The following is a 24728-nucleotide window of genomic DNA, read 5'->3' on the forward strand; positions in this document are numbered from 1 at the left end:
GCCTTCAATATTGTTATTAATGTCACCTTTGCTTTTCTGAAAAAGGCCTATAACAAACAGGTTAAAAGATTCCTGTGCCATGGCCAAACCCGTCTGAAATGATTTACTCATTCACTACTCTAGGTTTATGTAGCGGACCATATAGAAGCTTAAATAGTGTGCTCATCAGCAAAATGAAAAACTGCGACCTCGCTTGTTATCTCTGTGCCGTTATTCACGACAATGCTGTTGTGCAATTAAACCATACCAGATCAACATTGTTGGGTGGACAATCTATAATCAATGGCGACATGCATTTTGGTCATGAATGCTTACTGTTAACTGTTGTGATATGCTACTCTGTCTATATTGAACATATTATTTCTGCGCAACAACTAATCTCTTTCCTCGTGCCCTTCAGCTCAATGCATGATGGTGTACAACGTGTGATTGGTGACCATTGTCGGACACTACTTTTCTCGATGCCTTGTGGGATACTTTGTCTACGGGATGTTTGACTCACTATTCAGACAGAACAACAAAATGGTAAACTCACCATACAGTCCTCTATGTAGTGACGAGTGAGGGACACCAAAGGTTCTTGTGGGAAGCATCATTGCTCTCAGTGTAAGTTTCTATGGTTTATCAATTGCCCCTAAAATGAGCCACGCCCCTTTTCATAATTATTCTGAACAATTTTTCCTCGCTGCTACTGCTACTGTCTGTAGAAATGTGGCAAATAGAAGCTTTTAAAATCTTTGTTTACCTGTGTTTTCAAACTCCAACGGTTTCCCTGCTTCTTGCTTTCCTTCTGTCTCTTGCTCATTTATTACCTGCATCCCACCCTCTCCCCTTGAATTATGTCTCCTTTTAATCACCTTTTTAATTGGTCATTCCTTCATTCCTCCACACATGATACACCCACAATGTTTCACACACATTAGTAACCTGCAGGCACATACACACACGCTTGCACACATACATGAAGTCGCCTTTGCATTCAGAGCATACACACACACTCATCTACATACATGCACACAGACCCTTGTGATGTTGACACGCTATATTAATAACAGAGCAAAACCGATTAGAATGTTTGGGTTGCCATAGCACTGCAGAAATTATTTGGCATACACAGCTAACTAGCAATAGAGGATGTAAATGACCTGCTGCATTCTGCCTCGCTGGAGATTTAAAGTGGGTTTGTGCGTGCTCATATTTGTATAAGGGCGCAGCATGTGTGCACTGTATAATGCTATGGTGAGGCCTCACACTATCAGTCAGTAATAATACAAATGTCAGATGTGATAACACCCCAGAGGTTTTTGTGCAATAGCTCACATTGATCACCCTCTGATATTCTCTTTCCAAATGCTCTTGCCAATTTACAGCCTCAGTCAAACTGGCATGGCAGGTAATTGTGCAGTATTGTAGCAGCGTCCATAAACCACTGTAATAAATATCCAATCAATTACAAAATGGACAAAAAGCTTTATTGAGCACCATGAAACACATTTCTTTGCTTCGCCTCTTTATTGCGAAGAAATAGTTTTTTTGTAATGGTTCTTTTGCACCATCATTTCAGTCCCTTTTCAAAACTGAAAATAAATGCCGACATTTTGTCCCGTTGGTTGTTGGTCCCGTGAGTCCTCAGTGTCATTAGTCTTGTAACTCACGTGAGCCGCAAGCAATGTGACTCGTTTCAGTTACTACACACGAGTCATCAGTCAGTTAAGTAGAATTTGATGCTCTTATCTCAGACCTAATTATGTGGTTATGTTGCCTAAATCTAAGTTCTTGTGAAGACTCAAGTTTATTTTAAAAAGTCACAATGCATGTTACAAATAAGACAGAAAACTGACAAACCACCCGTGTCGCGTCGAAAACTAAAGCTAGAGGGGTACTTAGTGTCAAAGTGCGTCTGTACTTGACGAGTTCGGCGTGAGAATGTGTCTCTCAGTTGGTTGGATCACTCCGAGGACGACAGTGGCTTCACATGCTTTGATGATCTTGATAAATCATCATAGTACTCTTTGAAATGTCAAGTCTTTGAATGGCTGTGGGCAAGGAACTCCTCGTGAAGCAGGATCGTTGTGGAGTTGTTTTTTTAAGGAGACTTCACAGCGTCTTTGAAGCTCTTCCTCAGACCAGACAGTTTGTGTCGTACTGCGGCCTGCAGCCTGCCAGAGGCTACATTCATGCAGCCACTGTATGAGATTGACAACCACAATTAATTGGCTGTCTGAATGTCGCCATAGAATATCTTGGGTTAAGTGTTCATCAAATATTCTGCTCTGTGAACTTGCCTCTGAAAGCACATGCACATGCACATATAGAGAAGGGGCATTGCATGATGATGATAAGTGTGTAGTGGGACGTTAAACCCTTTTAAAGAGGTTACAAAACAATAGAAAAATGCTATGGACGGTTCAGTAAACAAAGTCTCTCTCTCTTCCCCTCTCTCTCGCTCTCTCTCTCCCTCGTTTATGCTTTGTGCACACTAATTGAGTGTGTATACACACTATGTATGGAAAATGCTGCCCTCCCATTAACAGCCTGAGCTATGAATCTTGCCCAAGCTTGTGCAGTGCAAAGTCTACACAGCAGGCCCCTGCAATGCTGTAAATGAGCTGGCTGGCTGGAAGGGAGCCTGGTTTTTATTAGCTGGCCATCGGCTATAAATGAAATAGTTGTTTAAAATGAATGCTTGTTTTTTTTATGTGGAAGTTCTATGCCAGGGAATCTTTTTAAATGATCTGGCTATCCATGGTGGTGCCTGACTGTAAATAAGTGCATATAAACTCTGCTGTCTGTTTTTAAATTAGTCCAACATTTGTGTCAGACATGAACTGTAAATTAAGGTAGAATGTAGTAACAATCTACCTCAGTGTGTTAGCTGGCTGCCAATTAGCTAGCCTAATGGGTGTCTATCTATCAACGGTGAACCAAAAGGTCTAAATATAATGTTTTGTTTATTGGGACAGTTACCTCAAATTGAACTAGGTATAAACAAAAATAGGCTAAATAGGGTGTCAAAATAGGCTCTGAAAGGCAATTCACCTTCACCAATAGGTTTACAGTACACTGTCGACGGGTTGTCCATGTATATCAGGGTTTGAGGCAAAAATACTTGTTCCTAATTATTGCCAGTGAGACTCAGATCTATTCCTCGGGTAGTGTTAGTAGCGGCCTGTCCAAAAAACTGTTTATGATCAGGCACTTTACTAGCTTTCCTCCGTGTGCTACATTGGAGCAGCCATGGTGAAATTCAACCCTTGACACCTGATTTGTGTCAATCCTTTCCAGAAAGTGACCTGTTGTAAGAGTGCATCTGATTGAACATACAGAGAATGATTCAGGGGGATTCTCTCTTGCAACTGTTTATCCCCTCTTGTCCTCCACCTACTTCTTCTTCTATCTTCTAGCTTTCCATTCTCTCTCTCTCTCTCTCTCTCTCTCTCTCTCTCTGTGACAGTGATAAATTGCCTATTGAGTTGGGCAATCCATCTTGCCGTATCCCGCCCCTGAACACACACTCCCTCACTCCTCCCCTGCTCCCTTCTTCACCTCCTCTTTTTTCACCACGCATCCGTTCTTCCCTCAGTTATCCTTCCATCTCAAGGTTAGTGAGGCTCACTGCGGAGGAACTGAAGGTAAAGATCTGCCTGACAACGCACACGCATACATGTGTGCACAAAGTGAAACAATTTAAACATACTTGCAGTATGTGTTTACACAGCAAAACCTCAAAAACACAAACCCAGTCAGGTTATTTCTGGCTCAGCATCAGACAAAGGTATATATACAGTATATATATAATGATAATGTGATTAGCATACGTATAAAATATAGAATTAAAAATCCCCAGGTCCATTTCCGCCAGAAACCATTTGTACATCTCGCACTCCTCTCCTTTGTCCAAAATGTATTTCTTGGTTCTTCAATAAATGAAAATTCTAAGAAAAAAATTCACTGAAATGGAAATGGAGTCTATAGCCATGCTGGTGGCTCTGTGAGGATAATACATTCAAATACAAGCGTGCTTATATGAAGCAGGTTTAATGTTTATAATGTTAAGCATTTGTTAATTATCACTCAAATTTGGTAGACTTTTCCCCTACCACCTCATCATCTTTTATATAGTTGCTTAAAATGTAAAACGGAAAGCACAATTTTAGCACTACCTGCATATATATTACAACTAGGATTTTGACAATCAATGTGAGTTTTTGACAAAAAACATGAACTGTACTTTGAAAAACATATTTAAATAAGCAAGCCATGTATTCCATGTGTGTCCATTACTTTAAACCAATCTGTCCAGTACTTCCCCCATGCATGTACAAAGAGCTTTTATGTGCTTTAACATAAAGCGTATGTTTTATATATATATATATACCTCCTCTGGGTGTGCTTGAATCCTCCTGAAAGCCTCTACAAGCAAAACTGTTTTTTTAACAGTCCTATATCCATGAAGGCCAACAGAGCATGCCCTTTTCCAGGCTTCATAATCCCACAGTGGAACTCATTCATACGCGAGAGATCCGTATAGCGACCACAGTGCTTCGCTGTTGGCCGCTGAGCCTCTCAGAGGGAGCAGTGGAGGTTCAGGAGTCTTGCTCCGAGCCTTGAGGAAGGACATAGACATAGGACCGGCTTGCGTTGAACCGCTAGAGTGCTGCTGATCCGGGAGTAAGTCACATATTAGTTACGTCAGATACCAGAGAGGAGAATAAGTGAGAAGGAATAAAGTGTTAGCGGAGATAAAAAGCTCTATAGATTAAAGAGTTAGAGTTCTGCTTTAGTATGAGTCCTTCTCTTACACTGTACGTCACAATGGTACACGGTCAATAGCAGATAACAGTAAACAACAACCATTTCAAACCCCCTCAATCGAGCCCCACAGGCTCCATCTGCTCAAAGTAATTGGAAAGTTTAACGGCTAGAGGCTATTCTCTGTGTCTGATTGAAGCATAGACTGGGAAAAAAACAGCCAATTTAATTCTCTCTCTCTCTCTCACACTCTGTCTCTCTCTTCATACACATCCCCCCCCCCCCCCCCCCGCACACACAATGTTTTTCCATCTCTGTCTTGCACCTTTGTGTAGTCTTTGCTTTGAACCTCCATTTTCACTACTTCCTAACTATTTCTTCCATTCCCGCTTTCACCGTCCTTCATCTTGTCGATAACCTGGAAAGAACAATGACCCAGTACGGAGTGAAGGCTTGATGAGAAGTGGAAAAGGTATGAGAACAAATGATATAGTAAAGATTTGTGTGAAAGATTGTATATCTGACGTTAATTAGGCAGGAAACAACTAAATGCTTTGTAAGGATGTAGTGTGGTTCATCTTGAGCAGTGAAGTCACACTCCTCTTCTGTGTTGTAATTCGATCTGCTCATCTCTTTGTTGTTAGTCAGGCCGACAACACATTTCCAGCTTGTGGATCCCAAAGTGTGTGACCCACTTGCTATTAATTGCCGCTCTAAACTGCGCTCATACGGCGGTTACCGCTGATAACGGCGCCCTGACCACCAGCGTTGTTGTGGAGGCATATTACCCACCCTCCACTGTCCCTCCAGGCGAACTCTGTTGTTGCTCTGTCGGCACAATTAGCTACTATTACCATTACTACCATTTAGCCGCCATGTTGGGAGACGTATGCAGGCAATCCCTCAATCACAGATTGTTTTGGGTCCCTTTAAGCATCAGTTTACTTTGCAGAAGCATACAGTAATGGCGCGCTTCCACCGAGCGGTGCGGTACGGGTCGGTACCCTTTTATTTGTGTCTCCACTGCCAAAAGTTGAGAATGGTACCAAAAATCCGAACCGTACCGTACCACTTTTTGGATACCCTTCCGTTGGGGTACCTGGCACAGTTGTTTGGTACTAAAGGGTGGAGCTGGACTCACTGCAGAACGTTGATTGGTTGAAAGAAAGTCGTCATTTGCGCGTGCCGCAAGGGGAAAGACAACACACGTAACAAACTTGCAGCATGTAGCCTTTGCTCAAACAAAGATTGTCGTCTCCTTGTGACAAACAGCCACATATCGAGAGGCAAGAACAGGATCGGCTGTATGTCCTCCGTTGTTGTTTGCGGTTGCCACTGCTCGGTGGAAGCGCGCCATTAGTCTTATGGGAAACCACAGCCATTTTGTATTAATGATAAGCTAAAGAAAATGAGCTACCTTTCTAATTTTAACTCCATAAACATACTACAGTCATTTATAGTAAAGTCTGCCATGGAGTCTGACTAGAAACTGCACCTTAAATGTCATCCTTGTTCTTGTTTGACCTCCTGCCCTTTACCATGCTCTGGTAGAATAGCTTCACAGGGCTGCTTAAAATACACACACACAAGCACAAACATACACACAAACAGTTCTCTTCTCGACCTATCTTTGGCATTAGACAGCCTCTTAACCTATATAGTTAAGCTAGGAATGTACACACACACACACTCACACACAACTGTGCAGCCCGCCAGTGCTGTGTATTTAGAACCAGGAATGCCATTACAGTACTTGTAAAACATGAATGACCGAGTGGCAGAGCCCTGCCTCTAGTTTTGACCCTAAAAGGTATCAGTCTAAATACACACACACAGGAGAAGTGTGTGACCGAGGCCACTGCTCCTTTGTATACAAAACTGTGCCACAGCTTCTCACATGTTTATCTTTCCTTCTATTTCCTTTATCCAAATCTCTCCTCCCAGCTTCCATTACAAAACCAAAAATAGCTGAGCTCTAATCTTAGATTCAGCATTAAAGAAAAACTGGAAATCATGTTTACATAATCACATTGTTCATACGGATATAATAAAAGAGTTACAGATCAACATTAATCTTCTTTAGTTTAGCTAGAGCTGCTACTTTCACATTCACCGTCACCCCAACATACAAACCTGCATACTGTAACTTTATCTTTCTACTGTTGCCATAAAAAGGTCCCTTGCAGAAATAAAGCCCAGACAAAAAGTTTACGCTTTGCAAACACCCTTATTTTCATGGTGGAATACTTTAAATAGTTTTCACAAATAGAGAGTAAATATAGATGTATAGAAAGCATACACGCACACACACACACACACACACACACACACACACGTAGGCTACACATCGCTGTCACACCCACCCACCCCCGTCATGAGATTTTCCTAGTGATGTGCTGAAGATAGATGTGTTATAGCTGACAATGTGATAAACTGTGACGGCGCATGTGAGTGAGTTTTTGTGTGATATATCAACTCGTGACAGCAGTTTGGCTAATTTTAAAAGTGTAGTTAGCAGGTCTTCAAATAACCTGCTTAGTGAGCGAGACGTCACAGTGTCACAGGGTGTTGGAGCTGCCACCTGCGTCTACTGGGACATTTTTACTTCTCATCTTGGATGATGGAATCGAAAAGTTTTAAAATACAGAAGAAAACACATAGTGTCTGAACAGGAACTGCCCATTTTGTACTTCTGAACAATAAACAAGTGAAACGGATAAATATACAGAGATATAAGAGAGGCAGAGATAGACCAATATATAGAAAAAAAAATTAAAATATGGTCACTACGGAATAACATCTCAAACTTTGTATCGCCTTGTGATACCTTTGTATCATATGAACAGCTGGAGTCAAATAGAGGAAACAGGTGCATAACTCCTGTACAGTGTTCTCTACTTAACTCTGTATTGTTATGTTGATGGAGAGGCAGTTGCCATGGCAGCCATGGACTTCACGGCAGCAGGTGCTGCCGCCACTCTTTCTAACATCCAGCAGTGCAGCGTCCTCTCGGTTGAGCGCACACACCTACATATCCGTGTGCGTTTGTTCATTTGTGTCTTTTATATAAACCTCAGGATGCCTGGATGCATGTAATGTGCCTTGTTTTGTGAGAATCTGGTGTTAGTTTGGGTGTGTTTAGTCATGCGTGCGATTTGTTTGTTATTGCAATGTGTTGTTGGTGTGCTGAGGTTCTGTTTGTTTTGTCTGTGAAATCTTAAGAGGTTCAATAAATGTAAAATGGTCCCCTTGTTGTCACTGCTTTGAGTGGACTACAACAGTTCATGTATTTATTATTTTATCTCTTATTATTTCTTTTTTTTTCCTATATTTGACAGATGATGTGTAAAATGGAAGGCGATAGGAAGATAGAGAAAGACAGCTAAGACAACCTGACCACAAAGAAGTCCCTTCTCTTGTATGCATATTTAAATTGGGAACCAAATCCCTTTAATTCATTTTCAAATCCATCAATAAGCAGGGACTTCAGTTCAAGAGTCAAAATAAAGCAAATTAATAATGGAACTCATTGTAGAAATACTTGGTACTCTGCAGATCCGTCTACTGCATCTAATAATGTTTGGTTTTGTGTTAAATTTCCTAATGAACTCACATTGGCAAACTCAAGTTCAATCTGTTGTCTTTTGGAACAGGCAAAGCGTTTTGCAGCCTCTGTGGCTCTTTGCAGCTTACACACATTGGGTCTACTGGCTGAGGTAGTTAGTCTAATTAAGTGTGTCGGCTCTGGGTCAGTGACTGTAAAGACAATGATAACACAATTAGGGAAAACGGTCTTCTCTCTTTTCTCCGACTAATTTTCTTTTTCTTCCTCGGGCATCCTCTTCTTTCTTATTCTCCTCCACTAAATTTAAATCTTTGTTTTTCTCATTCTTCCTTCTGCAAAGCCAAATTTAGAATAAAATGTGTGAGTGTCAAGAAACAGGGAGAGAAATTGTGTGTTAGTGTGTCTCTGCATGGTATTATCTGCGGGCGTGCTAAATAAGAGAAGGATGTGCTGACATCAAGGCCAGGAGGGAGGTAAGAAAAGGGGGGCGTGAGAGTCAGCTAGCAGCCAATGATACTGGCCACAAGTGATGCTGGGTTGAGGCCCGTTTGTCTCCATGTGTATATTCTTCAAGGTGTAGACGACATAAAGGGCTGGGAATATTCCCCAGGGATCTCAGTCGATGCAAATTTGTTCCTGCAAAATCTTCAGCAGCATGTTCTGGCTGGTTTCACCTCATCACAAAGGGGCTCTACTGGGTACAGTAGACTGTGTGGCTGACAGGAGTAGAGGGAAAGTCGCTGTTGTGGTTATTGCTGGAGAATGTGTGCTTCGTGACATTATACATTATCGCACTGACAGTATCTATTTGAGAGAGGATGGGAAACGGTCCTAAGATGCACATGATCAGGAATTATTTTCCAGCTTTCTATTCTCCTTTAGTACAATTTAACACATGTTTGAACAGTGAACAATACATTTTTAACAATAAATATTTGTATCTTCCTTGAAGACATGTCACTATTAGAAATGTGAAGTACCAGCTAATCAATGATCTTTGCTGTTTGGAGATGTTATTTCCACACTCGTATAGGTCCATCTGTTAGATTACTGTCTGGCTTGTCTCATGAAGGAGACCAATTGGCCTCATTTGGAGCCCAAATAGCCTGTATATATCACAAGTGTTAAACTTATTGCATTTGATTGTACAGGGGCTGTGTGCAATTATAGTTCACTCAATATATGTAGCAATGATTAAATGCCCCTTTGTAGTTAAATTGCAAATATCTGCATTATGCACTAAATCTTTACTATTAAAAAACAGACAGATCTTGTGCTATTGTTGTAATAATTGAGTTTCTGATAAATATCAGTAAGCGTATCGAATTGAACTAGAGAGGGTACAGTATGTAACACTCTTGAGATGCTTTGTGCGTTTGGGATTGAGCCAAATTGACAAAAACCCCGAGGGAAGATCTTAAATTCAGCCTGCGTCAGCATCTATGCCTTCCCTCAATCACACACACACACACACACACACACACACACACACACACACACACACACATCCATTCAGACCAGCTTGCTGTTATTGATGAAGCCACCTCTTTATATGGTAATGCCTTTCACACCTGAAAGGCATCAGGAGGGCCTGATGGCTCTCTTGCTCTCTTTTCACATGCACAGATACACACAAACTATACACTAAATTCCCTCTTACGTCTTGCCAGAAATACACACGCGCGCGCCAACACACACTGTTATTCACATAAACTCCATATATTTTCACCCTCTTTCTTCCTCTCACCAACGTGCACACAGCTAAGAGGAACCCATTAACGCTGATGAAGATATGTATGCAGCTCACATCTGTCACATATCGCTGCCGTGGCAACACCAGCTGCCGTGGTTACTGGAGGCCTGCTTCTGTCGTGTTATGGGATTTGGTTATTACAGGATAGCTAGCTACCTGTGTGTGGAAATACATCCCTTTGAGGATAGACTACAGAGCAATAACACTCCACCATTTGATTTGATAAGTAGACTAATTATAGACTAATTACTGTTTTGGGGTGAAAATTGCCAAGTGAGGGGGATTAGTTAAATAGATTTTATCCTCAGGAGTTTAACCCCATTTGTTTGTAAAAGTAATTTGGAACTGCAGATTGGTCAGACGCTCTCAACCTCAGCTTCTTAGTCAGACACAAGTTAATAGTTTGGTATTTTGCAACTGAACGGATACGGGGGGGATTTACACAGCATCAGCAATTAATGGTACTCGTTATATTTGGAAAATACAGGACATTTTGGTAAATATGCAAAAGAAAGTGGCATCCTGCTGGTTTTGTCTGACCTACAAAGATATTAATTTATTTTTTGCACGATAAATGACACCTCACAGATTAAGAGACCGTACAACAGTTATCCACCTCTATTCACCATAAAACTCCAAAACCGGAACACTATTTTCGATATAATAACATTGGTATGTTTTCTTAGGTGCAAACGTGGTGCATGGAGTAGAGAGGGCGCACTGGGAACTGCAGGGTTGGTAGTTTGAAGCCTGGCTGCTCCATGTCCCATGTTGAGGTGTCCCCGAGGAAGACACCAAACCCTTAATTGCTCCCTGAGCTAAATGTAAAAAAACATGTGTCAAAAATGCAATGTAAGTCACTTTGGATGAAAGCGTCAGCTAAATGGCCTGTAATTTAATGTTTTCAGATAAGATAAAACAATGTTTCAAAGCTATACTCATCAAGCTATTTGTCAGTATTTGCATGATACAACTGCATTGTTGCACTTGTACAAGGAAGCTGGTTACTGTGTAAGGATATGTTATTTCTGGATGGACTTCTTCCCTTTAATGGAATAAGGACTAAAGTTAGACCACTTTTTCATACACAACAACAAGCGTTTAGGTTCCTGTGTAACTGCACTGGATCCGTGATCCCGGCTTTAGTAATCTGCATTGAAGTCCAAAATATATGTACTATGTAAGATGCTGGCAGTTGTTAAATCTACAGATACATTTTGGCAGACACATCAATGGGTCTGGTAACATCAACATTTAAAGTGCAAATATATAATAAAAACTCCAAGATTAAAGCAATTTCAATAAATCTCAAGTTGCCAGAAAGAGGTCCTCCGGGAGTGACTATTTTCACAAACATGTCTCTTTTGGTTTCCTTTTTATGTCTTAAGTGGAACAGTTGATGTTCCTCTTTATAAACATTCACGATTTTGACTTGCAGCTGATTGAAAACAGACTTAAATATACACGTACTTACAGAGTGGCCCACTTTCCCCGGCTGAACTGCACCGAAACCCTGACCCCCTGCATCCATTTTGGATTTTGGAGTGTAGCCTATATAAGGGTGGAACAGACAGACAGACACTCTACTCGCCCCTGATTCACTGTTGCTGTAAACAACCGTGGACCGGGGACAGGGGCCTTAAGTGAATACAGCTGTGTAGCCAGATGTGCTTTGGGATCCTGTGGATATAAATGTGACTGAATTTTGCCTGCATCTCTGAGAGTAAAGCTGGAAATCTATTCTGCTCATTGTATCCACAGAGAACTAATTTTGCAAACTGTAACACGCTGCCACGCAAACAAGCTAAATGCCTGACAAGCGCAACGCACACACAGAGCTACAGACATCCAAACAGCAAAATATTCACGGTAAGACCGGTGAAGGTCATCATTAGCATAGTATTAACAGCTCTGTGTGTGTGTGTGTGTGTGTGTGTGTGCGTATGTGTGTGGCTAGCATGGGTAAAGCATGACAGGTCTACATGGTTCAGAGCTCTGTGCGTGTGTGTGGTTGCTGGATGTGTGTTTTCCTTCTAGCTGTGAGGGGTCACATATGTCTCAGTGTCCTGAGGGAATAACATGGGGCCTCTTGCGGACAGCACAACAGGAAGACACACACACACTCAGCTGAAGCGCTGCTGTGGCACATTTGGCGGAGGAGAAGGATTATTAGGTCACATGCTTCACCAAGGACAGGAGTCCTTTTCCCCGCCACAAAACACCTGAGTCGGTCAGTCCATTCCCGTCGTAGTAGGAGGAAGAAACTATGCTTTAAAAAAGTAAAAAATATATTGAATACCCAAATTCTGTTAGCCGCAATTCAACAGGACAGTGCGGCTATAATATTCTAAATGTTGGATTGACCTTCACAGCTAAAAGTTATATGTAAAAAGTACCACGGAAGATAGAAATTAACAGTGAAACTACCCAGTTAGCTGCATTCACAGTGTATTACACGCACAAACTCTGTTACTCACTACAGTGTATTTTTCATTCATACTTTTGAGTTTAAATCTCTCAAGGCAATGTTTTTCATTGTCAAAATCCTCGAGCCAAAGATAAATATTTGTGTTCCCCTACAACAGTTTTTAGTCTGCATAGTTGTGTGTACTACCGTCAGTGTTACATTTAAGCCAATTCCCACGTCTGCAGCTATTAAACAAACACTCTCTCATCTCATCTGATGTTCAAAGCAGAGAAATTATCTGCAAAGACACACAGCTCCAATAACAAGACTGTAACTCGTATGCCTGTACTTATCCTACATTGCAATACAGTTAACCACATGCTTAAATGAGCCTGAACTAAACCTAACCTCACAATAGCATTTTAATTAGTGGTCTACCCACCAACAGTTGCCATTAACCCCCACTGTTCCTATCAAATTCCAACTGTCACGTCGTTGAGCTAATGAGAAGAACCCACTGTTTCCACCTCCGTCTCTGTTTTAATGGCTGTACTGTGAGTCTCTCTGTCCCTCTATAGCCCATATATCTGACTCCAACTCGCTGGATGCACTTTATTAGCACCATGGTGCATAATACGTACTTATTTGTTACCAATTAACTCAAAGTCTGATGCGTGACCCTACTGCATTTCTAAGTCACATCCATTCGACTGCAGCAGAGGTATATTGAACCCGGAGGCAAAAGCTATGCCGGCTCAAAAGCCCTGGCAAGAGGTATGTTGTTTTTTGTGCTTTAGAAGTGCCTAACCACTTGTTTTCTATCACCCAAACCAAAGTCAAAACCCCAAATCTGACATTTTTAATTGATAACGTCTATCTTACACCACAGCACAACCTTCATGAAGCATCTATTGTTGGCTGCCGCAAAAATAAATACACAAGTTGCATCTGTGAAGTATGATTTGCTGGTTAAAAATCACGGTACTAATGGAATCCAAATAAAATGTACCCAAATGAAAAAATTACATCACCTCAAAGAATATGTAAATAATAAGGCTGCAGTCTATCTATAAGGATTCATGTCTGCCATGTTAATCCCCTCAAAAGGAGAACAATTATATTGAACAAGGAAGGTCCTTGATTTTGGTGTAATGATCAATTAGGTAAACTGGAGAACTATTCATTTCTTTTTGGCACTGTGTCAGAAAGTGATGTACAGCTTCAGGTAAGATCATTATCTTGAATCCCAAAGGCTGTTCAGTCGCTGCTTTTCCCCACAGCTGGTCAAATGAGCGTTGGACAAATTACAGCATCCTTATGATTTACGAGAACAATAACTGTGACTACACAGCAACGCAGCAAGCAAGGGAATGATTAGAGACCCAGTCTTTCATGAGCGACCAAGTTAATATGTGTCACTGTGTAAATGCCACAGTTAATGAAGGGACAAGTTGTTTTTGGAAGCTGTGCTACTGAGCACATATCTACTCACCTCTGGATGAGTGAATAGGTAGTGCAAACACATACGCACTAGGACTCACACACACACACAAACACACACACGCATACATAAACACCAACACAAATTCATACCCAGGCAAGAAGACAATGTGATTTGTACCTTGCTGGAGTAAGGTCCTGGGATGAGCAGTTTCAATGCTTGTCTTTTCAGCTCTGACAGTCTAGCGTTGCAGTTCTCACACCAAATCACTCTTTCACTGCCGGGGGAACTTCCGCTGCCCGAGGCTGGTGATCCTGTCCCAAAACCCGGGGAGCCGCCCAGAGAACCAGGCGACTCTGTCCCAATCCCCGGAGAGATGGTCCCTGGCGATCCGGAGAAAGACCCCGGTGAGGAGATCCCAGAGCCTGGTGACGGGGTGCCAGTGGAGCTCGGCATGGAGCCGGCACCCTCTGGGGCGGGGCGCGTGCGACTGTTTTCATCGTAGGCCTTTCGGTACCATGTGTCCGGGAAAAAGGAGGCAGCTTTGGTTGGAGAGGTGTCGGGCATCTGCAAAGAAAAATAAGAGGAGAAATCTTTTTGGCCTGTCATACGAAAAAGCAAAGGTTTAACTAATAATAATCAACAATGGATGAAGTACCTGTATGTTTTGCAATTCCATTAAAATAAAGCCTATGTTGTGTGAACATGCGCAAAATCCCACTCATCCCAGTGCACACAACAGGTTGTCCAGGGATTAGTATTAAATAATGAGGAGGAGGTAAGGGCACGTGTGTTGTGTCATGCAAATTAGAAGTCAAGCAATTTGCATTTTGCCTGTAGAGCAAAATAATGATGTGGGTTCACATTATCTACCAAGCTATATTCAGTAGGCTTCCTGTTTTGTTGAATTTCACAAATAATTTGTTTGTGAGTGCTAACAAACTAAAATAACACAGTATCTAAAAAACATGAGACAGAATCAAAGCAATTGATTTTGTCCACAAAAAATTGATTTATCACGACATATGATGCCATTAAAACACACGCACAGTCAGATATACAGTCCAAACTAACATTTTGGAATTACATTCGATACGGGAACAAATAAAAACACAATGAAAGCAATGTTAAACATTTACTGTGACGGTGTTACAACGCTAAGTTAAAGTGTCAGCACATTGGATGATTCTTTAACCATCTAAAGAGGAATAAGTCAGATTCCGTGTGGAGACCTGTCTTATTTTTCCTTACTCAAACGGCCACATTGGAACATGAAATAAGCCACAAGGAATTGAAAATGAAATCTTTTGTGGCTGGGTAAATGCAGCCAGAGAGCGCAGACCCATTGATGTGGTGGTGGCTGGAGAGGTTGGGTGCTGTAGCTCCTTTTATCCCTCATAAGGGCTGTAATAAAGAAGCAATGAGTAGGCTGATAGGTGGGAATGCTCAATTATCTCCAAATAAAGAGGTGGGTATAATGTGAGCCTACCCTATGTTATAGATTAACACTAATTATGCCGTAGGAGGTAGACAGGGACACAGGTGTGAGTTGAATTCAAATGGTTGCTTCTCAGTTAGTGATAATTAAGCGATGTGTGAGATTTATCTCCATAAAGTAGTCTTTGCATGAAGATAAAACCGAATGGTCTTTTCAACTGTTTTATTTTTACATCAACCTGAAGAAGACGAGAAAAGGTGAGCAAAAATACAGTTTCCTATTAAACTGGGTGTGCAGTGTGAGGTGAAGTGCGTGGATGGAAGATAAGTTTGTATGTGTGTTTACCCAGAGGTAACAGAGGTGTGTCCACCACTTTGGCGACTGGAATGAATAACCTACCCCATATTTTCTGCTCCGGCTGCTCACGGACCTCTCCTTGGTCCCCGATAGGGAAGTCATGTTGGAGGTGAGAGGAGGGAGGGAGGGAGGGAGGAGAGGAGAAACCACCTCTGGTGCAGCTTCACATCAAAAAAAAAAAAAAAAAAAAGACACCGACGGATCGATATCAATTAACCAGCAGCCGCTGCAGCTGTCACGCCTCTTCCGAATGCACGTGGAACCCGCTTACATCCCCGTCGCCAACGAAACACGCATACAAATCCCGGACTGCTGTTGCCTCGGGAGGAAAAACCCTCGAATCACTTTTAGAAAACACGATCGGAGGAGTCACACACACGGGTTCGGACGCGGACGCGGACCGCTCCCCCCCCCCCCGCCGGGCTGCTGCTGTGCTGCTGGATGAGGCTCAACAGCTCGCCGGACTGGAACCGCGCTCAGACCTGCCTCCCTCCATCAGCTGTGCATCTGAGGCTGGTTGGCCATGCAGGTAAAACGAAATCCACCAGCTCCCCCTCTCCTCCTCCTCCTCCTCCCCTACCCCGTCCTCCAGCCCCCACCCCGGGGCCGAATTCCGTCTCATGGGCTACCATTAAAGTCACGACTCATTGGATCGAGCTGGACCAGGCTGGGGGGAGACCACGGGAGTCCGATCCTCGATGTCACACTTACCCGGAAGCCTTCTGGTGACTTCACGTGGCTGCGCACTCCGCTGAAGTCAGAAGTGGACTGAGGAGACAGGGCAGAGGTGCGCATCTGGATGAGGGGCGGGGCCACCCTGCCCCCTGATCACCAGCAGGCTAATGCACATCCAGAGGTTTCTAGCTGAGTGGCAGGTAGACTATTGCCTGTTTGAAATGTGGAAACTGAAACTAATATATGAAAGAGACACCTCCAGCCCAGCTACACTGAGGCACTCAAGTCTTTTTGCATTTAGGGAATAACTGGGTAGAGGTTTTAGTGACCTCGTGGTGAAACATAAAAAATGGGAAATGGAAATAAACTGACACAAGTGGATCATTTTTGGCAGTAATTATTTTTGAAATATAACTAAATCAATGTTACAGGTCAACCCAAGACAAATGATTAATTCGTGTTGTGTTGCTGAGTGTGTGGAAAGAAACTGCAAAAATAATTGACGGTTGAAGATCGTACGTTACATACTATAAAAGGTAATCAACGAACTTGGAAAAAACGAAACTACTAAAAAGCGACTTCATTGTTGGTATCAGGTGAAAGTGGGATGGGGTCGTACTAAGTGGAATCTAAAATCCAGGCTCTGGCTCTGGGAGTCTCCACTTTAGGCAATTGATAAGTTCAAAATCTTTGGAGATGGAGAGGAGTCAGAAGAAGAAAAGCTTCAACATTAAGCTTGGCTGCGATAAGTTGCCAATAGACAAACTAGGGAATCGACCAGTATGAGGCAGTAGTATATATTTTGAGACCAATGCTGGTCAAACGACCAACTGGTAGGTGTCTTCATAACGTGCAGGCTTGGAGCCATTTCAATGACCATTTGTGTTGGAAAAGGTGTGAGTGCAGGATGAAGATCGAGGTCTTAGGAGTAGTAATATTTTCGCATAAACGTCCAATGTCCTCTAATGGCTGAGGCACGTGCATTCATTCATGTTTTAAGGATCGATGTAAATGTAAAAGATAGCATCTTATGCGCGGTTACACAGTGGCCTCTACTGTTATTATAAAGGTATTGCTTTGAGAAATACTTCTACTGCGTTCAATGGCTTTTATCAGGAATCAGGAATCAGGAAACATTTATTAGCCAAAATATGTCAAACATACAAGGAATTTGTCTTGGCGGTTAGTGCGCGACAGTAGACAGACAAGACAACAGTGCACAAGTAATAAAATAAAGTGGAATGAAATGCTAATGCAATGGGTTAGTAGAATAAGGCTAAGGCTATGGGTTAGTATAAAACAAGGGAATAAAGTTAAAAAATGTTAAATATTAAAAAGTTAAAAAGAAAAATATTGAGCATAAAGTGCGCTAACGAACAAGTAACAGACAAGAGACAAAGTGACAAGTGACAAAGTGATGAATTGCAGTTAAAGTGGCATGTGCAGTATGAGGGGGAGTGACCGGTGGAGTGTTATAGTCAGTCAGTGGGGGACCGGGCTCTGTTGATGAGCCCGACTGCCGACGGGAAGAAACTGTTCGTGTGGCAGGAGGTCGTAGTCCTGATGGACCTCAGCCTCCTGCCAGATGGAAGGGGCACAAACAGTTTTTGTCCGGGGTGGGAGGGGTCGGCCGCGATCTTTTTAGCTCGCTTCAGAGACCTGGAAGCGAACAAGTCCTGCAGGGACGGCAGATTGCAGCCGATCACCCTCTCTGCAGAGCGGATGACCCGCTGAAGCCTGCCCTTGTCCTTGGCTGTGGCTGCAGCGTACCAGACGGTGATGGAGGAGCAGAGGATGGACTCGATGATGGCCGTGTAGAAGTGTAGAAGTATTTAAGTGTAGAAGTATTTAAATCATTTTGGCATGACATATGAGAAAAGGCAAAGGAGTAACTAATAATAATCAACAATGGATGAAGTACCTGAATGAAATAAAACCTATATTGTGTGAATACGACATTTGTCCAGCGATTAGTTAAAGAGGAGGAGGTGAGGGCACGCATGCGATTTACAAGTCAAGCTATTTGAGTTTGAATAAATATATTATATTATATATATATATATATGATATATTTAAATATATATATATATATTTAAATATATCATATGTATATTATGGTTACAGCTATTTTTCAGTTGAATCTGCATGCTACTACATGTTGAAGCACTAACATTTACCTGAAGGTTTTTGTTTTTTTCCATACAATCCATATTACAAAAAGAGACAGATGTTATTTCTCTTCACAAGACTTTTTGAAAAACAACAAAACATGAAGCCACGACAGGACAGTACCTGCGAGTGGGAGCGACCGGAAATAGTTGACATTTATTCACAACATCCCCACTCCGGTGCAGCAGGGGGCGCTACACGTTTTAGTGACGCAGCCAGTTCATGTGTCGATACTCGATACTCCAGCCGCATATGTGCAACTTTTCTCCCCAGTCCTCCTGGGGCTGATCGCCGGTAACGTAACGACGGTGCATGACGTGTGTGCGGCAGCTGGCCGCTAACGACCCACGCGAAGAGCCCGAGTCCAACACCCAGCAAGGTGTGCGGCTACTAGCGAGTGTCCGAGCACAGCAGGTACGACTCGTGAATCGCGCACCGCGGGGACCGTCCGCTCGGTGTCTTTGCGGGCAGATTGCGCGTAAAAACGAGCCGTCCGCAAAACGACAAATCGACAGCGGGGTGTGTGGGGGGAATGTTGTTGTTGTTGTTGTTGTTGTTGGTGCTAGAAACCTGTGCGGGTCCACCGGGCTGTCACCAACACGTCCCCGCTGGCTTCACGGGGTTCCGCCGGCCCGTGTGTGTGTGTGTGATGTTGTTATTGGTAGCGTGTTTATGTTTGTGTGTCTGTCACCACCGGGGTGAACGCGGTGCTTTATCTTCCCTTTTGGACGTCTGACGCTGTGCACGTCAGTTCGTAGCCGGGACGTTGGAATGGTTCGGTCCGAATGGCTCGTTTCCGTGGTGACGGAGGTTTTTTTTGGGTGTACTTTCGTGCGATTAAACGTGTAAAACGCGTCCAATGCATTCAGAGGGAAGACGGTGCTGTTGTCTCGGTGCCGAAGCGGAAATGCCTTCTCGGTGTGCATCAATCACACCGTGCACGTTGGTAAAACAAGGCCTTGTCCTTCTCCTCACGCATGTGTCCTCCCCGTCCAGGTGAAATGTCACGCTTTGACCCTGTCCTCTGATCCATCCAAGCCATGGGGAAGACCCAGCCAACCAACGCAAAGATGAAAGGTAATACAACAATCTGGAATGATGTCAGTAATACAAAATAAACACACACACACACACATTTGAGAGCCTGTTGAATCTTTTTGAATGGCGTTGAAGGTGGATCTCGGAAAACAAAAAGAAAATCTACAGAGAAAGTCGCCTCGGACACGGAGGATGTAGATGCTCTGCCGGGCGACGATGTTGCCGCCTTCAGCCCGCTCGCCGGCGCCAGTTTCTTACCGAGTACCCCGAGAAGAGGCAGGAGGCGGATGGGACGGACGCAAGAATCACGCCTGACCTCCACACCCGTCCACAGCTCCTCCGCTGACCTCCTGGCCGGCGTTTCAGAGTCCCCTACAGGAGCAAAACAAGAAGTGCTACAGCCCACTCCGTTAAAGGTGGTTACTCATATTTTGATATTGTCTGTGCATTTTGAGCCAACGTGTTCTTACTTCCTGCACAGTTGATGCTTCATGTGAATGCCCCCCTTTTTGATATGTGGTCTGTGGTAGACGTCCGAGGTGGATTCAACTCCCAGTCAAACTCCCAAAAGCCGCCGAAGGGGGGCTCGTGCTTCCCAGCCGAGACAAGTCCGACTAAGGCTGTCGAAGGAGCGCGCACAAACCTGCAACACAAACAACGGCCCTGCAGCCGCGTGCCGACGAGGCAGAAAGCGCAATGCAAAAAAGGAGGACACCACTACTCTGCCAGCCAAACGCTGCAGACCCAGATTTGAACTGGAGAAGCTTGACGCATCGAGCCAAGGTAGCGTCGCCCTCGTGAATGTTTGATACAGTGTCGACGCAATACTTTCAGCCAGCGCACTTCAGACGGGCCTCAAAAATCCAGAACGTAATGACATGAGCTGTTCTCTGTGTGCAGTTATTTTTAGCTGAACCAGGCAGGCGAAAATGATTTGATCTAATTTTGTGATTTTGCCCCCCCTCACCCGCCCCAAACAGACGGCTCATTGCTCTCTTCAGATCTATCAATAGAGCTGAGTCACCACGAGGAACCGCCGCCATCTTTGTCCTTCCAGGAAGACGAGGGAAGCGAGGAGGATGAGCTACCGAGTTTCTTGATGCAGGTGGACAAAAGTGAGAGCGACGACGTGGCTGAATTTGAGTATTTCCTCTACAAGGAAAGCCCGAGTGACAGTTTGGATCGAGTGTAACGGCTGCACGCGTTGAGTGAATTACTATTCTTTCTTTCAGAGCCCCCGTCCTTCGCACCGGGGGCGTTTGTGTGGCACAAAATGAGAAATCATCCCTTCTGGCCGGCATTGGTGAGTGCAGAAACCTGTGAGATTGGATTTATCAGAAGTTTTTAGAACAATGGCCATAATATTTCAAAATGGGCGATTTTTAACATCTGAGAAGCTTAAACTAGGGATTTTTTGCTCATTGAATGATTTTAACTTTTTTATCAATTTTCTGTCATACAACTTAAAATTAGTGCAGGTGTGAAATATTGATCACCCGAAGAGCTCTTGCCAACCCTTTACAGAACAGCCAATGCTGAAAGCCTTCATGTTTTCAAATGCAAACTATTTGTCTGCAGGTGAAAAGTGTAAACCGTAAGCAGAAAAAAGCCAGCATCATGTTCATCGATGAACGAGAGATTCACAAAAAGAAAGGGTAGGCAATGAGTGCATTTTCGCCCTCTACTTTGTTGGTGAGCTCGTCTGAATTCTTTTTTTTTTAAAGTATAAGTTTGCTTTTCTGCTGATCTTAATACTTATTCTGTTTTGTTTTGTTTCTCTAAGGTTTACTGTGGTTCTGAAAACCTTGAAGCCTTTTGACTGCGAGGAAGCCAATGAGCTTCAGGTAAGAATTGCTCATAAATATAAACAACATTTTAATAGTAATAATAATAATAAGTAATAGTGTTATCGCGGAGCAATGTATGACAATGTGTCTCATATTTAACTTCTAATAGTGTAAAGCCAAAGAAAAGTATGATACTGCGATTGATTGGGCCTTGGAGCTGATCACAGACTACAGAATACGGATCGGTAAGTATCGACCATTTAATGCTCATGCAGACAGAAATGGATAAAACTGCATTATTTATCTTTTTATTTACATATACAAAAAGTAAATAGAAACAGCATTTATTGGTCAATTAATTATTTGTAGTAATGAACTAATCATGTTTTGTCTTTGTAGCCTGTGGCTCATTTTCAGGCTCCTTCCTCGAGTACTTTGCTCATGACATGAGTAAGTTTTGTAACATTTGTTTCTGGGTTTTTTTTAATCGCATTGGCAAATTTCACAACCATTAAGTGCAACTTTAATAGCAGCTCCATAGGATAAAACAACTGTGGCATGTCTGCTAACTCACCCACAACCTTTAATTTATGCCTCAGATCTTACTAATCCTTTAAGCATATTGGTCAATACCACAAAAAGAGAGACGTTGTTTTGTGTTTGCTGTACTCAAAATGTTTCGTTACATTTAAAAAAAAGAAAATGCACATGCGCCTGCGCTCACCCACTCCAGGCTATCCAGTGAGGAGAAAGTACCCGAAGGCCGCCTCGGAGAGACTGACCATCAGCAGCGACGAAGGGATGGAGGCCAGGGACGAAGACCACACGGAGGACGGATGTAGTGAACAGCACGAGGACGTCTGCAGGAGTTCCAAGAGGCTGCTGCCAGACCGGACTCACGCCGCCCACAACCGCGCCAACGAGAAGCTGGTACATTTCATCGTGAAGCAGCGCATGGTGGACCAACGCCTTCTGGTATGACTTCTAGAATCTGAATGCGACCTGAATTTCATTGACCACCCACTGTAAGATTAATCAGTATCTTAAGAACATTGTAGATGAGGTGCCGTCCCTGAAGGAACGAACGCACACGTCCTGCTTGTCGCTCCCCTTACAGGCCGTGATCAGCGGGCAGCAGCAGTCCAGATGGTTTCGCTCTTTCCTGAGTGCCAGTCGGAGACGGGTGGTGAACATATACCTGGAAGATGACCAGCAGTTGGACCAGGTCTACTGGTACCTGAATGAGCTCTACGCAAACGCCAGGGCCAGCGCCAGCGCCCCTCTGCTGGCAAAGATGCGATCCATGGAGCGCGTCCCCTTTGTCCTGGATGTGCTTCTTCCTGAGGTGATCATTGCGTATCTTTTGTATTTTTATATGCTCTTCACGGTTTATGTGGTGTTGGCCGTAATGTGATCCGTGCCCCTGCACAGGCCATCATCCACGCCATAGCTGGAGTGGACAATGTCCCGGTAAAAAAGGCAGAAGAAAAATACCTAAGAGGACGATGTATAAGTAACAGGTAAGAGTCTGATGAGATCATCTTTCTTGTTCTTTCAAGTTGTTCACTGAATCTGAGTGTTATTTTCCATGACTTTTTCATTTCAGGGAAAGGCAAGAGTTTGACTTGATGATTGAACAGCAGATGAGGAAAAAATCAAAGCGTCAGAGGACGTCTGTTGCGCTATTCTCCGATCCCATCAGTTAGCCGGCTGAATATCCTAAAACAGGAAACTTATTTTTGTATTTTTTGATGTTTATTTACAGGGAACAGAGCAGTTGTTCTGTGCCTTTTATTGTCAATAATGAATGATATTGCATTAACACAACTCTCCATGGCCACTCCTTGATCCCCAAAAGTTTGAATTGCTTGCAAGATGTTCAAAGGGTGGACTCACAGAAACTGATTTTAAAACATCTGCAATAATCATGATGATGAGTTATGTCTTATTAGTTATATCTTAGACAATCTGATCTGGTAGCAGTTTACTGACTATATGTACACTGCCAAATCCCTCACACAGCAATTATTGTACATTAAAAAATTGCTGTCTATATATGATTGTGTGCTTTTTATTTTGAAAGATTGACAAGTGCCAAATAAACAAGTGCTATCAACTCAATCGTCGTCACGATCGTTACAATACATTACCTCGTACAGTAGACGCTGAGCCAAAGGCCCTATCGTTCGGGTGCCTCGGGGCAACAGAAATGAGACCCGTCCCAGACGACCTGAGGAGTCAGGATGGTTCGAAAAGTAGCAGCAGGTCAAACATGTATTTTAGCCCTAAGCTATTTAACGCTTTATAAACAGACAACAGGATTTTAAAGTAAATTATTTGTAAAGGAAAAGGAAGCAATATTGTTTTCCCCAAGACCATCACGAATTAAAAATAACTTATTTTCCTCTGTAGTATTCGCTCCATAGGCTGACCCTAGAATATTGTTTTTATACTTTTATTTATTCACCACTGTAGTCGTGCACAGGCAGACGCCTACTGGTGCTCAAGCTGCCCTTTTGCCCTGGTTGAGAAAAGTGCCCCTTCTGCTGGAGCCCAATGGTTTCTTCATTCATCAGTAATTAAGAAAAAAAAATACTCTCTCTCATGAATTCCCCCGAAAGGTGTTTTGATATTTGACGGGGCATTTATTTGAGTTCTTGTGAGAATTTCGCCCCAGCATGCTCTGCGGCGCTCACAAACCCCGCCCCTCGCCTCCCTTCTTCTCCTCCACTCAGTGCGCATGCAGTGCTGAGCGCCAAACGGCTGCAGCATCGGACAAACGGGTGATGACGGTGTCTGTGTGACCCCCGCAACGTAGTTTGGTGATAAGTTAACCACATTAGCGCCGCTGAAAACATTGGGTCGCAACTGGTCCAACGTTTCTTAAAAAATAAACAAACAAGCTCACAAAATCTGTGATTTCGAAGCCTTGTCCAGCTGTTTACTGACGTTTGTCATGTTTAATGAAGAGATAGAGGCAGAGAGGTGCAGACTGACAGGCCGAGAATTTAAAGGCAGTTTTACTCTTCTACAAATTAGAAAAGTTCACCAGTTTTGGTTAATTTAACTCAATTATTGTAATGGAACATAGGTCCTACGTTACATGCCAGTCTGGTGAGGTATATTGTGGTATATTATTAGTGTAATGCTGCGTATGCTTCAACTCTCTCAGAAAACGGTACAATAATGATTTATTGCATCTACAAAATGTTCAGCAAAATGCCAAGAAAAAAGAGAAAGAAAATATCCTGTGTTTTTTATTTATTGTATCATTAATTTCATGAATACTATTGGCGATGGTGTTTGATGCTTTTGTTTTGGTGTGAGCACCTGCCCCCCAAAATGT

The 24728-nt window shown here is 43.0% G+C and overlaps 2 protein-coding genes and 1 long non-coding RNA gene across 7 annotated transcripts in view; 2 read left to right on the forward strand and 1 right to left on the reverse strand.

Moving 5' to 3' along the window:
* Positions 1 to 14618, forward strand: part of LOC144385301 (uncharacterized) — a 40704-nt gene extending 26086 nt beyond the window's left edge. Inside the window, exon 3 of the long non-coding RNA XR_013451525.1 lies at positions 14150 to 14618. This is a non-coding gene — a long non-coding RNA (uncharacterized LOC144385301). The remainder of the gene's footprint in view (positions 1 to 14149) is intronic.
* The window catches only part of kif26ba (kinesin family member 26Ba), a 64590-nt gene extending 48107 nt beyond the window's left edge, over positions 1 to 16483 (reverse strand). For all 3 annotated transcript variants that reach the window (XM_040201284.2, XM_078085086.1, XM_078085087.1), the window contains exons 1-2: positions 15756 to 16483; positions 14099 to 14485 (exon numbers count right to left, since the gene is read on the reverse strand). In XM_040201284.2, the coding sequence (XP_040057218.2) occupies positions 14099 to 14485; positions 15756 to 15815 (447 nt within the window). In that variant the 5' untranslated portion in view covers positions 15816 to 16483. The remainder of the gene's footprint in view (positions 1 to 14098; positions 14486 to 15755) is intronic.
* Positions 16484 to 18686: 2203 nt separating this feature from the next.
* On the forward strand, positions 18687 to 23503 carry LOC120833794 (PWWP domain-containing DNA repair factor 3B). Of its 3 annotated transcripts, none has more exons than XM_040201298.2 (14): positions 18687 to 18936; positions 19554 to 19634; positions 19731 to 20011; positions 20126 to 20378; positions 20576 to 20710; positions 20828 to 20898; positions 21174 to 21250; positions 21379 to 21439; positions 21552 to 21627; positions 21782 to 21832; positions 22116 to 22357; positions 22500 to 22727; positions 22814 to 22902; positions 22989 to 23503. In XM_040201298.2, the coding sequence occupies exons 2-14, from the start codon at positions 19598 to 19600 to the stop codon at positions 23086 to 23088; spliced, it is 1701 nt and encodes a 566-aa protein (XP_040057232.2). In that variant the 5' UTR covers positions 18687 to 18936; positions 19554 to 19597; the 3' UTR covers positions 23089 to 23503. The 3 variants fall into 3 exon arrangements, with proteins under 3 accessions (XP_040057232.2, XP_040057241.2, XP_077941214.1); XM_040201307.2 differs by having other exon boundaries at positions 18744 to 18851; XM_078085088.1 differs by lacking the exon at positions 18687 to 18936 and adding an exon at positions 19372 to 19475.
* Positions 23504 to 24728: the final 1225 nt, after the last annotated feature.

Source organism: Gasterosteus aculeatus, chromosome 12, assembly GCF_964276395.1.
Source record: "Gasterosteus aculeatus chromosome 12, fGasAcu3.hap1.1, whole genome shotgun sequence".
NCBI classification, from domain to species: Eukaryota; Metazoa; Chordata; class Actinopteri; order Perciformes; family Gasterosteidae; genus Gasterosteus; species Gasterosteus aculeatus.

Excerpts from the sequence above, each read along its gene's own strand:
- LOC120833794 (XM_040201298.2), top strand. The coding sequence starts at position 19,598 with ATGGGGAAGACCCAGCCAACCAACGCAAAGATGAAAG. Across the intron at positions 21,440-21,551 it reads AGGAAGCCAATGAGCTTCAG|TGTAAAGCCAAAGAAAAGTA; the intron begins GTAAGAATTGCT and ends AACTTCTAATAG. Across the intron at positions 22,358-22,499 it reads TGGTGGACCAACGCCTTCTG|GCCGTGATCAGCGGGCAGCA; the intron begins GTATGACTTCTA and ends CTCCCCTTACAG.